General features: G+C 38.9%; 1 protein-coding gene across 3 annotated transcripts in view; it reads left to right on the top strand.

The window, feature by feature from the left end:
• The first annotated feature begins 736 nt into the window (after positions 1–736).
• The window catches only part of LOC125226411 (proton-coupled folate transporter-like), a 31,597-nt gene continuing 16,710 nt past the window's right edge, over positions 737–15,623 (top strand). The window contains exons 1-2 of one of the 3 annotated variants that reach the window (XM_048130393.1): positions 745–787; positions 3,818–3,843. Coding sequence is in view for 1 of the 3 variants with exons in the window: in XM_048130391.1 (XP_047986348.1) it covers positions 827–833 (7 nt within the window). In the remaining 2 variants the exon portion in view is untranslated. Of the gene's footprint in view, positions 788–811; positions 834–3,817; positions 3,844–15,623 lie in introns of those variants that run through there. The other 2 variants (XM_048130392.1, XM_048130391.1) reach the window with 2 other exon arrangements.

The raw sequence follows: 15,623 nt of genomic DNA, 5'->3' as shown, positions 1-15,623 counted from the left end.
TTACGCCGAAAAAAGGACTAACTGACAGCCCGCCTTCTCGCCAGGGTTGCTAACATGCAAAAAATATATCAATCTTTGGGTAAAATTATGAGATGTTTAACGTTGTCTTACAAATGTTATATAAATAATTTGTGAAATTATGAGATTCTTAACAATAGACTCAATCATTTCACTTAAGGTAAATTCAGTAAAAACAAGTGTAGGAGGTGTTTTGTCCAGGTAATCACTCAAATATTCGCAAGCAGTTGCACTGCATGGTTTAATAGTTATTTGTTATACAAGGGGGCAAAGTTGTATTTTAACGCCGAGTGTGGAATTGAAAAACGAGCAAGTGAAAGGATTCTATAGTTGAACCACGAGCGAAGCGAGTGGTTCGAGAATAGAATCCTGAACTTACGAGTTTTTTAACACACGAGAAGTAAAATACATTTGCACCCGAGTGTAACACAAAACTTTTCCCCTCACTATAGCGAGGAAACTACAACGCAAAAAATGCGTTTATCACTGCTTCCAGTAGTTCCACAGGTGGTAAATCATCTTTATTACTAGATTCACCTACTTTTATCAATTTTAAAGCAGTTACTTTGACTTTGTTCAAGGTCAAATTACTTTACCCACTAGTGGATAAAATGCGTTTTTACCCGCTGGTATTAAAGGACAAAACACGTGTTTCCGAGCTAGTGAGGGGAAAAATTGTTTACGTTGGCGTTAACGTAATACTGGTTCAGTAGCGATGCAGCGACAGATGCGCGCGCACTCTCGCACTCGCCCTCCGACCGGCTTATCAGTATGTCTATTGCGCGGTTCCCAGTCTTGTTTTTCCTGCATGTTTCGTCAGAAATTACTCGCCAAACACTACGACACATATTGTCACTACTATTTGAAATTTGCCTATTTATATAATCCTTACGTAGTTCTTTCAATAGTGCCCAGTACAATGGTTCTGTTTTTAAAAGTTCTGAAAGTGACTCGTGATCATCAGGGTTATGTGCAAGATTAGTTTTTAGTCTGTGTAATTTATTTCGCTTATTTTTTACAAGTTCGTTAACCCAAACATCGCGATTTGTTTTAACAGGCTGTTTTTTTATAGGGAAATGTACTTCAAAATAATGCTTTATAACGTTTAATACAGATTCAAACCTTTTAACTGGACAACAGGTTTTAGGGTTCCGTAGTCAACTAGGAACCCTTATAGTTTCGCCATGTCTGCCTGTCCGTCCGTCCGTCCGTCCGTCCGTCCGTCCGTCCGCGGATAATCTCAGTAACCGTTAGCACTAGAAAGCTGAAATTTGGTACCAATATGTATATCAATCACGCCAACAAAGTGCAAAAATAAAAAATGGAAAAAAATATTTTATTAGGGTACACCCCCTACATGTAAAGTGGGGGCTGATATTTTTTTTCATTCCAACCCCAACATGTGATCAATTGTTGGATAGGTATTTAAAAATAAATAAGGGTTTACTAAGATTGTTTTTTGATAATATTAATATTTTCGGAAATAATCACTCCTAAAGGAAAAAAAAGTGCGTCCCCCCACCTCTAACTTTTGAACCATATGTTTAAAAAATATGAAAAAAATCACAAAAGTTAGAACTCTATAAAGACTTTCTAGGAAAATTGTTTTGAACTTGATAGGTTCAGTAGTTTTTGAGAAAAATACGGAAAACTACGGAACCCTACACTGAGCGTGGCCCGACACGCTCTTGGCCGGTTTTTTGCTAATAGACAATCCCAATCATAAAGGTCCAAACTACGTGTAAAGTCCAACCTGTTACTGTGTGAAAACATTATTTTTAAAATGTGTATTTTGTTTGTAGATATATTTAAAATTACATTTACAGATAAGTGATCCGATAAGTGCAAGTCATAACAAAATACGTTAACAATGCCAGTTTTATAACCCCCGACGCAAAAACGACGGGGTGTTATAAGTTTGACGTGTCTGTCTGTCTGTCTGTTTGTCTGTCTGTGTGTGTGTCTGTCTGTGGCATCGTAGCTCTCGAACGGATGAACCGATTTTGATTTTTTTTTTGTTTGAAAGCTGAATTAGTCGGGGGTGTTCTTATCCATGTTTGATGGTAATCGGTCCACTATGTCGGAGGTTTTTCAAAATTTTAATTAGTTTTTTTTTTATAAAAAAAAAATTACAATGGTATGTGGCTGATTCTTAGCGGCCCGAAATGTATTACAAAAACACCTAAGTACTATTTTTTTTAGCCTTCTAGCTCAAAAAATAAAGATTTTACACCCGGGTTAGATTTTTTTGAAAAAAAAAATTATCCAAATCGGTTCAAAAAAAATTGTGCCACCGAAAGCCCAAATCTGAAGTCCATTTTGGTCTATCTCTTATCGTTTCCGAGATATAACGTTTTGAAACTTTCTACTATTTGTTTGTGAAATTGTTGCTATCACACCTCCATCAGGCGCTCATGACTAAATTGTATGGAAGAGTCGAAATCCGACTCGCACTTGAAACCGACGAAAACGACGAGGTGTTATAAGTTTGACGTGTCTATCTGTCTGTGTGTGTGTGTGTGTGTGTGTGTGTGTGTGTGTGTGTGTGTGTGTGCGTGCGTGCGTGCGTGCGTGCGTGCGTGCGTGCGTGCGTGCGTGCGTGCGTGCGTGCGTGCGTGCGTGCGTGCGTGCGTGCGTGCGTGCGTGCGTGCGTGCGTGCGTGCGTGCGTGCGTGCGTGCGTGCGTGCGTGCGTGCGTGCGTGCGTGCGTGCGTGCGTGCGTGCGTGCGTGCGTGCGTGCGTGCGTGCGTGCGTGCGTGCGTGCGTGCGTGCGTGCGTGCGTGCGTGCGTGCGTGCGTGCCCCTTCATGGGACACAGGCGTGATTGTATGTATGCAGTATGTATGTAGCTGTAGGTGATGGCCGCCGGTCCAAGATGGTCGCCGCCACAAAATTATTTATTTATTTATTTATTATAGATTACAGAGGCAAGCATGATCGCGCGATAAATGATAAAACCAGCAGGGTTAGCACATGATTTCCGCGAGAGTATGTCACCGCGAGATAGACTACCGGTTCTTATGTCATTAATACAATTACGACAAAGACGTGTCATCTCATCTATCTCGCGGCGACATACTCTCGCGGCAATCATGTGCTAGGCCTAAAGGGGCGGCTCATTCCACGATTCTATCGCCGCGCAGTGGAACTGCTGATGATGGTCAGAACGGAACTCCTCAAATCTGAACGGCACGCTTATAGTGACTTTGGTATTTTTATAAGAACAGCATGCCCTTACGTCCAGAATAGTGACATTTGGTGCAGTGGAACTCCTGATGATGGTCAGAACGGAACTCCTCAAATCTGAACGGCACGCTTATAGTAACTTTGGTATTTTTATAAGAACAGCATGCCCTCACGTCCAGAACAGTTACATTTGGTGCAGTGGAACTCCTGATGATGGTCAGAACGGAACTCCTCAAATCTGAACGGCACGCTTATAGTGACTTTGGTATTTTTATAAGAACAGCATGCACTTACGTCTAGAACATCTTGAACGTAAAAAAATGTAGGTAAATTATTTATTTATTTATTATGGATTACAGAGGCAAGCATGATCGCGCGATAAATGATAAAACCAGCAGGGTTAGCACATGATTGCCGCGAGAGTACTTAACATACAATTCGGTACTTGAATTCCAAAACACAAGAAATATGACAAAATAAATTATTAATTATTATTCTCTTTATTGATTTCCATTCTTAACTAATGGTAAAGTGTTGTCGCGTCGGGGGACCGCTCTCAATATTAGCCTAACCTTTATTTCAAATTGTGAAGTCAATACATGTATTATAACGTAGCAGATCGCAACATGAAGAAGAAGAAGGTAGGTATTTCGTAAGAAGGAAGGTAGGTATTCCTAGAGCTACTTATTTAGTTATTTTATTACTTTTTGAAAGGTCGCACTTTTAGTTTTTTTCACCCTTTTTTTATTTAATTTATAATTTAATAGTTAAATTAGAATACGCGTGATCAATACACGTTTTTGAGTATTCGGTTATCCTTGTTGGTACATTGATAAGGCTTTTGAATCCGTTTATTTTGATAATATCTAGTAGATCCTTAACCGTATTATTTTTTTGTTAATAAGTCTATATTCATGTCACCAGTTATTAAAACATTATAATTTTGTATAGCATTTAAATTTAATAATTCATTTATGTAACTTTGATAAATATAGGGATAAATCTCCGTTAGGAGGTCTATATATACAAACAATAATAAGGTCAAGGCCAACGCACTCGATTGCACACACTTCAAACTGCATTTCAACAGACAAGTTAGTGATTTCTTTGCGCTCCATTGTGATGATCTCGGGGCTGGCGTAGATGCAGACTCCTCCACCCATCCTCGACGGTCGGCAGTAGTGGGCCCGCAGACGGAAGTTGACTATGTTAACAGGGGTTATTTGTTTCGTATCCAGCCAGTGCTCGAACAAGCACAGAATATCAACCTTATCACGAAGTTGCAGTTCACTTTCTACTTTGTACGTTTTATTATGCTGCAATCTATTAATATTTAAGTGTAGTACGTCAAGCATTTTATCATTTGTTTTCATTTGCAAGCTACCTAATCATAATTAATTAACACTCGTACGGAACAATTTTACAAATGAAAGAGTTGTAATGCGCGCCCAAACTGAAAATCAGCGCTGGACACCTGTTCAGCACATGCTGAGTTTGGTACCCATTGCCATGCTTATGTTATACCGAATTTTATTTTATTATAATTAGATTAGATAAGTTATAAACAAATGTAATGTAAAGTAATTAATAAATTAATCATAGTATACTAATATTATGTTTAAGTTTATCTTAATTGTAACTTGTTTAAAATAGAAAATATAATGTACCTACCTAGTTCGTGTATTGCATGTGAATTATGGCAATAAATGATTTTTAATTTAATTAATTTAATTTGGTGCGGGGGTGTTGGAGGGAGACATGGTCTCCCTGCGTCGGAGAAACGGCTGCCATTCGGAGATTTTAATGTTTAGAGGCCAAACTGATGTAGATAAAAACTTTTCATACACACTGCTGGGGATGGTAACCTATCGATATTTCGAAAATCTTTTGTCCGATTATCACTTGTCCGAAATCGGTTGACAGAATTTTTATAATCCAAATACATTGTTTACCATATTTTTAAAATATCGCTAGTTTGTTATCCCACATTATCGTTTTCCCGAAACTCAATAGCCAGAAGAACGGTTGCCAACTTTATCATTTGACAACCAATTTGTTAACCACCTTTTCATTAATCCGATGCTACGTGACATCGAAATGTCATTTTCCCTAATATAATTTTATAGAAACTCAATAACCAGAAAAACGGTTGCAAATCTTATCATTTGACAACAGTTTCCTAACCACCTTTTCATAATCCGAAGCTACGCGACATCGAACGGAAACAAACTTTTGCTAAAGTGGGTTAGGTTCGGTTAGAACTGCGACCCTACAGAAACAAACATTTGCTAGAAAAGTGGGTTAGGTTAGGTTAGAACTGCGACCATACAGAAACAAACGTGTGCTAGAAAAGTGGGTTAGGTTAGGTTAGAACTGCGACCATACAGAAACAAACATTTGCAAGAAAAGTGGGTTGGGTTAGGTTAAAACTGCGAACCTGACGGAAACAAACATTTGTAAGAAAAGTGGGTTAGGTTAAGTTAGAACGGCGACCCCCACAGAAACATACATTTGCTAGAAAAGTGGGTTAGGTAAGTTAGGTTAGGTTAGAACTGCGACCCTAACCATAAACCTTTGCCATAAACTCTTATGCCAAGGATTCTTAGGTTTAGTAAGAACTACGACCATGAGGATCGGGAACAAACTTTTGTTAGAAAATTAAGGATTTATTGAACTTTTGATATAGCGGCTTAATAATATTTCGAATTATAAAACTATACGCCATATAAAATAGCTGTCAAATGATAAGTGTTAATTCGAATTTCGAACTTTTGATATAGCGGCTAAATAATATTTCGGAATAAAAACTTTACGCGACAAAAAGTAGTTGTCAAATGATTCTTCGGAATTTTAATAAGTGTTGATTCGAATCATAACCGAAACCAAATTACAGCGAAATAAAAATGGGGAAAATAATAATAGGGGAAAAGTACTTTCGGGCAAACAAAAATTAGGCCAATTAATAAAATGGGAAGCGTTTTCGGGCTACTAATATTCGACATTATAATTTTCGACTTTTTGATAGGTAACCCTGGGGATTCCTATCTTGAATGAGTTATAACCACAGACCAACCCCTATAGACATGAATTATAAGACGACTCGCGGTTGCCAGCCTTCCTAGTATTTGCACTGATATAAGCGCGGGCGCTCGCCGTGCCCGATCAGTTGCGACCAAGTAGCAGATCCGCAAAGAGCGCGTGTTTTTCGCAAAAAAAAAATTGAAAAAGGGCATTTGATGCTTAAAAATGTCCACCTGTAGTGTGAAATGGTGTGGAAAAACCACAAGAAAGTCAAATTTAAAAACAGACGGAATTACATTTCACAGGTAAGTCATATTTATAATTTATTCCGAGCCAGCATAGGTCAACTTACACTGGCCACTAGAAGTAGTTGACGCGACAGTCATACTCTGTCCCTTTTCATCAAATTAAAAATGCAATGTGCTATTCCTTTCTTACGAAGCACGTGTATCGTAGTGATGTGACAATGTTGATTTTGTTTATTACCGTGACCTCGTGTTTTGTTTTAACAACGTTTTACCGGATTTGTTTACGCAATAAGTAGAGATGAAAATAATAATTTCTACCAATATAATATTTTCCGATGTTTGTTAGAGTAGTCAGTACGTACTAAGTAGTAAGTAGTAATTTGTAGAATGTGTAGTTTTTTTATTTAGGTAGTTGGTTTGTAGTTTATGGTTGGTTGGTTAGTAGGTAAACAAGTAGTTTAATTCTTAGTTTTTATTATAGTTTATTTCGTAAGTAGGTAGTAGTTTTGCTAAAGCTGAAACAATCAAGACTTGGAACCGGTTAAAAACGGTTTATTTCGATTTTACTCCGATGTTTCTAAAGAAGGCGAACGTTATGAGAACTTTATATTAACCGAAATAAACCGGTTTATTCGACGAGCGGCGAGACGCACCGGCACCGCGTAAATACTTACGTTCACACAGCGACTTTTTTGTTTGGTTTGAACAGTAATTACCTATCATGCTGTGGAATAAACCGGTTTATTTTGTTCTAAACCGGTTAATCGAACGATACCTTTATGAAAGCGTTCCCCTAAAACCGGTTTAAAAATAGCGGTTTTTCGAGCGGAAACGAAATTTTAACTAACGAAATTAGTTTTGCCGCAAGTACATGATAACGGTTTGAAAATTTTACCGGTATCCGAGCCCTGGAAACAATCATCAAAACATGGACAGTGTTTTTAAATGCAGGTTTTTTGACTCAGTGACGCCCATGCGAGTCCACTGGTGGGCCCGATGATGAACTCCAAGGCAGTACGAGAATCGATAAATGTTATGTTGGCTTTTTAGGATCATCTTAGTGAGCAGTTAGGTTCAATCTCATAAGATAGGCCTGATGATGAACTTGGAGGAAGTGCGACGGAACTCGGAGTTGGCTTGAGGTAATGTGTTGGCTAGTCAAAACCCCGAGAAGTACTGGATTTGTTGGATTTTGTGCATGCATCGAAAGTGCCAAGTTTTTATTCAAAGACTTAATACAGTCTAAAAATTGTCGATACCTGTCGTTCCACCGAATCAGTCAAGACCATATCGAATTGCTTTTTTGTAACATCCGATCTCGAGGGGGAGCAAATAATAATCCAACCGCTAAACAATTTCACGGGATTTACAGAAAAATGCTAGTGCACATGGAGTTAAAGGATCTGAACACAGGAAATTGCGTCGCACTGGAAGAAATTTCCATTCTTAATTGCTCATCGGCTATAAAACGTATTAATGTTACCACTGCTGCAAGAGGCGATATGTCAGAAATCCAAGATGAAGATGATGCGGAAGATGAGTATTTAAAATCATTGGAGGAAATCCCACTATCTCACTTCTCTGAGAGTATCATAGAATACATATCGGGAGCGGTAGTGCATTACTTGACTAGAAAAATTAAATGCAACACATGCGTTAAGGCTTTGGCGTCTTCAAGTGAAATCAAAACGAGCTTGATATTCGCAAAAGATGTCGGTGGTCTTACGTATCCTTCAGATATGGTGACAAGGATTTGCAAACGTTGCGAGCAAGTAATACGAAGCTCCATGGACGAAACCGCGAATCGCTCAACGGTGTTTTATAAAGACAAGCTTCGTTTTGTAACGCTTGCACTTAGAAGTTTTGTAAATGAAGATTTATTTCCGCAATTAAAAACCCATCAATTCGATCACGAGGACTGCAATCACATTATCGATTTGACAAAAAGCGTCATGGAAAAATATATAAAGTAAGCAGAATTCAATAAAAACAGGGTGTCTGTATATATACTAGTGGATTTAATAGTACATTACGATACTAGTGCGTAAAAAAGGATGTTACGAACACGATGTCTGATTTCAGTATTAAAGCTCTCATTACTTTTATCTTTAAAAGATTTCATATGAAATACCAAGTAAAATGTATGTACCTTTTTATAGTATGCATTGTTATTAATAATAACTAACAATAATTTCTGGTAAAATAATTCAACCAAAACCGGTCAACATAAATTACGGTAACAAGCATGTCCCATCCTTATGCAACAGTGCTCCCGCCCACCGTCCTTGAAACGACCAATCGCAGCGCGCTAACATATCACCCCGCCCGAGCCTCGCGCTTCAAGTTTTGGCGATTTGTACCGGGAACAAAATTAGCCATACTGGCACTCTATAGGAGGTTCTCTGTGGTTATAACTGTCCCGTTTGGATGGTATTTTTTCTACTGTATAGTGGACACCACCATGAACGCTATTTAGGTGATTTATCACGGATTCAGGTGTTGTGTGAGTAGTGTAGAGGGAAATGTGACTATAAAATCGAAAAGGCTAATATGACTTATAGAGGTCTGTTTTGTCTCACTAATAGAGGTAAATCGGTGCGAAAGTGTCGGGACCACACCTTGGGTCCCAACTAAAGAGGTTTCTCACTTATCCAGGTCCCACTTAACCAGGTTTCACTGTAACATCCATGTAAATACCTATGTATCGTTACTCCTTTTAAGGAGGTATCTGTTGCGGTTCCTTTAATCGATACAGTAGCTTTCTAATTTTTTCGACGACTGTTACGACTTTGAGCGGTTTCCCATACATTTTCATACCATACATTTATGTTTTTAATAATATTGGGAAAGTGTGTGGTCTGTTTGTTTGTCCATCTTTCACGGCAAAACGCAGCTACGAATTGACGTGATTTTTTAAGTGAAGATATATATTTGAAGGGATAGAGAATGATGCAGGCTACTTTTTGACTCTTTCTAACTACCCTCTTTCCTAAAATGGGGGGTGGAAGTTTTTATGGAGCATTCCGCAATTTTCTAATTTGACGCGAGCGAAGCCGCAGGCAAAAGCAGTAGCAGCAGTATGTAACATAAGAGAATCCATACTGTTTGTTTGTCCGACCAGACCAGTAAAAATAGCTTGACCTGGACATAATTCGATAACCGTAATTTTCTTTTTCTGTCGTATAAAGTATCATTAGTGATAGTTAAAATACAAATTATTAATCAAATTAGGGTTCTGATTCAATTAAAAAAAAAATAAAAACGAACTTTGAATAATTTTTGATTTTATAACTAAAGTATTAAATGTAATCCGGAAAAAGTGCTTGTATTATGTTGTGACACCTGCATTTCATATAAAAAACATCTAATTTTTATAAATAATTCATACAGAACTATCATTTATAAAGAAGGTTTAGTAAGTTACACATTTTCAGGCGTATTTCACTAGAAAATATTGTTAACCGTAATCCTGCAATTTATTATGAATATAATATTACGTGTGTTGATAAATTATTAAAACTTATACCAATACTTTTGGCGCTTGTTCAAAATCTTAAATATTGATAATTTTAGGAAAGGAAAAATACTTAACTAAATTGAAAGATGGTAAATTTTGCCATTAATATATTCTTAGTACTATACGAAATCAATTAAACAACAAATATGTAAGATTCATTACTTAATTGATATTTTTCTTACTTGCGCTTTAATATGAACGTTATTACCTGCAGAATAAGGTCGTGCACAGAGTAGGTATAGCTAGTATAGTAGTAGCGGGAACGGGCGGCGAGTCGTCGACACGTGTTTCGCTCGGCGATATCAAGGGCGCCGCGTTTTCAAAACGCTTCGATAACAAATATTTCACCGTCCAGTATAAGAGAGCTCCCTTATTACAAGTGACAAAAGTCATACAAATCAATTAGTCCGATAGGTCACGTTAAACTGGTCAAGTCGTTAGCTCAATAATAGTACCTATCGAGCTTGACGAGATGCTTGGATCACAACAACGTAATATGTATGAAAGCTTGCGGCGGCGCTTAAGACTGTATTCTTTCGAGTCGTGTGTAACGTATTTTGGCGAGGCAAATTTGAAGCACAGTGCGTGTCTGTCTCACTCACTCTTACGGTAAACCTAATGAACTGTTTCACTTTCAGAGGATTTTTGAAATAATTTGGGTAATGTGACATTGTCGCGGTGAGGTCTTTCCGGTACAAATTTATCGGTGGATCTTTTCGGATTTGTGGACGATGAGCCGATGCGATGTCGTTTCATTTTGAAGTGTCGACTCTCGCAAGGGAGTTCTTAGAGGACCGCGAGGAGCGCGTGTGACTGTTGAGTTTTTGAATGATTTGAAGTTTGTGAATGATTTTATTTTGTGTGTATTTGTGTGGGCATGAGGTGTTTGTGTTGCGAGAGTCAAATCAATAATATAAGTGGTACAAATTTTATTAGGGGGCCTCATGTGTGAGAAACTCAACACTGGAATGCTGCGTAACAATGCGAGCCGAAATCGCCTAATCGGAAGTGTCCGACTTGGTATCGACTAATCTATACACGTTGTAACATGAGAAACCAGAAATCAAAACCTGGTTTCTGGTATCTGGTACCCGGTAACCGGTAACCGGTATCCGGTATCCTGTATCCGGTAACCGGTATCCGGTATCCGGTAACCGGTATCCGGTAACCGGTAACCGGTATCCGGTAACCGGTATCCGGTATCCGGTAACCGGTAACCGTTAACCGGTAACCGGTGACAGGTCTCCGGTAACCGGTATCCGGTAAACGTTAACCGGTAACCGGTGACAGGTCTCCGGTATTCGGTGACCGGTAACCGGTAACCAGTAACCAATGACCGTTAACCGGTACCCGGTAAACGGTGACCGGTATCCGGTAACCGGTATCCGGTAAACGGTAGACAGTAACCGGTAACCAGTATCCGATATACGGTATCCGATATCCGGTTTCCCGTGTTCGGTTTCCCGTTTCTGGTTTGGTTTTGGTTTTGGTTTTAGTTTTAGTTCTGTTAGTTTAAACAAAAACAAAACTGAAAACGAAAACGGAAATCGAAACGGGAATGGAAACGAAAACCGAAATCGAAACCGAAACCGACACCGAAACCTACACCAAAACCGACACCGAAACCAAGACCAAAACCGAAACCGAAAAAAATATTTAAGTTCCTAGAAGTAAAGAGTGACAGAAATAGCACTATAATCATTTAAGTTCCTGGTAGTAAAGAGTGACAGAGATAGCACTCATGTTAGTCAAACTCGTGGTATGTGCACTTCCCGCACACAGTAAAGAGTGACAGAGATAGCACTATAATCATTTAAGTTCCTGGTAGTAAAGAGTGACAGAGATAGCACTATAATAATAAAATTTATGTTCCTGGTAGTAAAGAGTGACAGAGATAGCACTATCATAATTAAAGTTCCTGGTAGTAAAGAGTGATAGAGATAGCACTCATGTTAGTCAAACTCGTGGTATGTGCACTTCCCGCACACAGTAAAGAGTGACAGAGATAGCACTATAATAATTTAAGGTCCTGGTTGTAAAAAGTGACAGAGATAGCACTATAACAATTTAAGTTCCTGATAGTAAAGAGTGACAGAGATAGCACTATAATAATTTAAGTTCCTGGTAGTAAAGAGTGACAGAGATATCATTTTTGTTATTTAAATTTCTGTTAGTAAAGAGTGACAGAGATAACACTATTGTTATTTAAATTTCTGTTAGTAAAGACGTAAAGAGTGACAGAGATATCACTCACGTTGGTCAAAGACGTGGTTTATGGACTACTATTTGGACCCCCCAATGTCACGCTTTTTTATTTTAATCCTTTAACATGGATTGTCACATTTAGTATGACGTAATATATGAATGACGCCTAAAGATTGAGAGAGTCAGCAATATTGTTCTTCAAATTCGTGGTAGTGAGAACAGGGTGCGTAGCCGAATGGCACAAACGCTCACGAAACGAAACGCTAGTAGATATCTATCTCTATCGCTCTTGCGTATTGGCGCGACAGAGCCAGACTGCGTTTCGTTTTCGTTTCGCGTCGGAGAAATGGCATTCGGCTACGGGGCCTGAACAGAGACAGCACTATGTATCGCGCGGCCGCCAACTACGCAAGTCACCGCGTAATTATAATAACCGTTCAGCTCCTTTTTAGATCGTGTACAGTCAACAACACAGCTGGCAAGACAAAGTGCCAAAAATATGTATAGAGTATTTTATTTCCTGTACAAGTGTTGGTACTTGGTACATTAAGGTGTGTGTATACATATATTTGGCACTTTATCTGTATTCACAGCTGAGTTGCTGACTGTACCAATAACGATCAACTATGAACTTTTGTGGTTTGTTTTAAATAGTTCTATGCAGATATAGATTAGAATACCTATTCTATCGGTACTTTTTGTATAGGTTATTATAATAACTGGACAAAATAATTATAATCAGTGCCGGCGCACTCCGCGATCACGATTCTTTCGCCGAGCTACAAGGCCTTGATATATAGGATGTATTATTTTATCAGCAACAAAAATATCTGATGATATTGAATTAAGGCAAAACAAGACATATAAACGCTCTCCATTTTTTCCTCCCTGGTTTATGAAGCTAGAACAATGATTTAACACATACGAAATTCGTACACTGAAATAAAGTGATGATACTATAAATATACTCGACATTCAAAGTCGATAATCTAGTGACGTGAGAAGTTATTGATATAATAGAATTTTGCACAAAATAGGCTAACCCTTTGATGTTGATAATGCCGCCACTCTATAAAACAAACAGACCGCACACGAGCAGCCGACATTAAATTCTATTGCACGGCGCGAAGGTCGAAAGCCGCGCCCGCACCTGGGCGTAGGTAGCGAGATCGGGTGCACGTGCGCTTACCTTTGAAATCGCCGACACGCAGGTGTCGTCGTTCGCCCTCTCTTTTCATTTATGTTTCTGTTTCAATCGGTTAGCCGTTTGCCAGCCGACAATAAAGGTTGTTTTTTTAACCGACTTCAAAAAAGTAGGAGGTTCTCAATTCGACTGAATGTTTTTTAGGGTTCCGTAGTCAACTAGGAATCCTTATAGTTTCCCCCTGTCTGTCTGTCTGTCCGTCCGTCCGCGGATAATCTCAGTAACCTTAAGCACTAGAAAGCTGAAATTTGGTACCAATGTATCAATCACGTCAACAAAGTGCAAAAATAAAAAATGGAAAAAAATGTTTTATTAGGGTACCCCCCCTACATGTAAAGTGGGGGCTGATTTTTTTTTTCATTCCAACCCCAACGTATGATATATTGTTGGATAGGTATTTAAAAATGAATAAGGGTTTACTTTTGCTAAGATCGTTTTTTGATCATATTAATATTTTCGGAAATAATCGCTCCTAAAGGAAAAAAAGTGCGTCCCCCCCCCCCTCTATATTTTGAACCTTATGTTTAAAAAAAGATCAAAAAAGTAGAACTTTATAAAGACTTTCTAGGAAAATTGTTTTGAGAAAACTACGGAACCCTACACTGAGCGTGGACCGACACGCTCTTGGCCGGTTTTTTTTGTATGTATGTTACTCGATATCTCCGAGAATCGTGGACCGATTTTCAAATTATTTTTTTTAATCGAACGGGTATAACCCCGAGATGGTCCTATTGGCACCAAGTCGGGGTCTGATGATGGGATCTTGGAGAAATCGAGGGAACTCTTCAAATGTTATAGGCACATGTAATGTTTTTAGTGTATTTTTAATAGGTACACCAATATTTACGATTGATGGTAAAAATTTTAATGTCGCTGAGCTGATGATGGAAGGTCAACTCCTCAATGGTTAGGAGTTAAAGGATAATTCTTTCACTACTGTACGTATATAATATCAATAGGAACCACTAAAATCAATAAATAAATAAATTTTCTTTAATATAAAACCGCCTTCAAAAATAAGCGCGTTACAAAACACGGAGAAACTAAAACGCAAAAAATATTAAACCTTTGAATTCAGATTTCTTATCGTATTGCAATAATCTAAACATCCAAATTATAAACAAATCAATTATTTTTGGAGTCGGGGCCAGCCTGGGTATGGGTTGGGTGGGGCAAACAGGCATGAGGGATAAGAAATCTGAATTCAAAGGTTTATTATTTGCATTTTTATTTGACATTTTATAAACTGTACGAAAAAGATCCGGATATTCATGCAACTTTTCCATGGTTTCGAAATATCTGTAATGTTCGGATAATTTTCGCATAGGGTGAACCCAATATCCTGTGCCTCTGCATATTGAGAATTTGCAGCAAGGCAAACGCATCTTCATCATCGGACGAGGAAGACGTTTCCGCAACGAAATCAGCCTGTATAATGACGCATCGAGCCGTGTTTTCACCTCTTGTGTGTAATTTAGATTGCGTCCGCGCCCCGTCCGCGCCTCGTCCTCGCCACGCCCGCGCCACGCCACGTCCGTTGTGTTTATTTTAGACGTAAGACGCGCCCCCAGGCGGCGCGGCGCGCGCCACGCCGCCGCCACGCCGCCTGGGGCGCGTCTTACGTCCTTCCTATACAAAATGTACTCAGGAGACGATTTTTGAATTACACTCAGGTGGCGTGGCGCGGACATCCGTTGCGCGCCCCGAGACACGCGACGCTCTGGTGTGGCCGGTACCTTACGTCCCTAACCTATTAACCGATCCGCCGCGGTGACGCGGCCGGTGCGCGGCGCGCTCTCCCAGGCCCGCGCCCCGCGCGCTCCCCCGCCCCGCGACAGCCGCTCTACGACAACTTTGCACCCTTTTAAATTACTGACATTTACAGTTTCTTAAGCGCGACCTTCACAGTATTAATTTTGATAAAATCATGATTATAGTACACAAAAACCTGGTCTTAAGCAAAAAAATCTCAGTTACAATTTATACCTACTGAGAAATTCATGTTTATTTAAGCGTTAAAAATATATGTTTAAGATCGGTGCTAAATGTCTATATATACTCAATACAATGCAAATTGATATTATCATGGTCACCATTTTTACCTACCTAGATATTCACATTAAATGAAAACGGTAAAAAAAAGTACACAATCAGATTTATTTTCTGTGTAATATCGCTAATAACTGATCGCATCTGAGTGCACCACAAAGTTAATCTAACAAAGTT

Source organism: Leguminivora glycinivorella, chromosome 5, assembly GCF_023078275.1.
Source record: "Leguminivora glycinivorella isolate SPB_JAAS2020 chromosome 5, LegGlyc_1.1, whole genome shotgun sequence".
Taxonomy (NCBI): Eukaryota; Metazoa; Arthropoda; class Insecta; order Lepidoptera; family Tortricidae; genus Leguminivora; species Leguminivora glycinivorella.
This window is presented reverse-complemented; position numbering and strand designations above follow the sequence as displayed.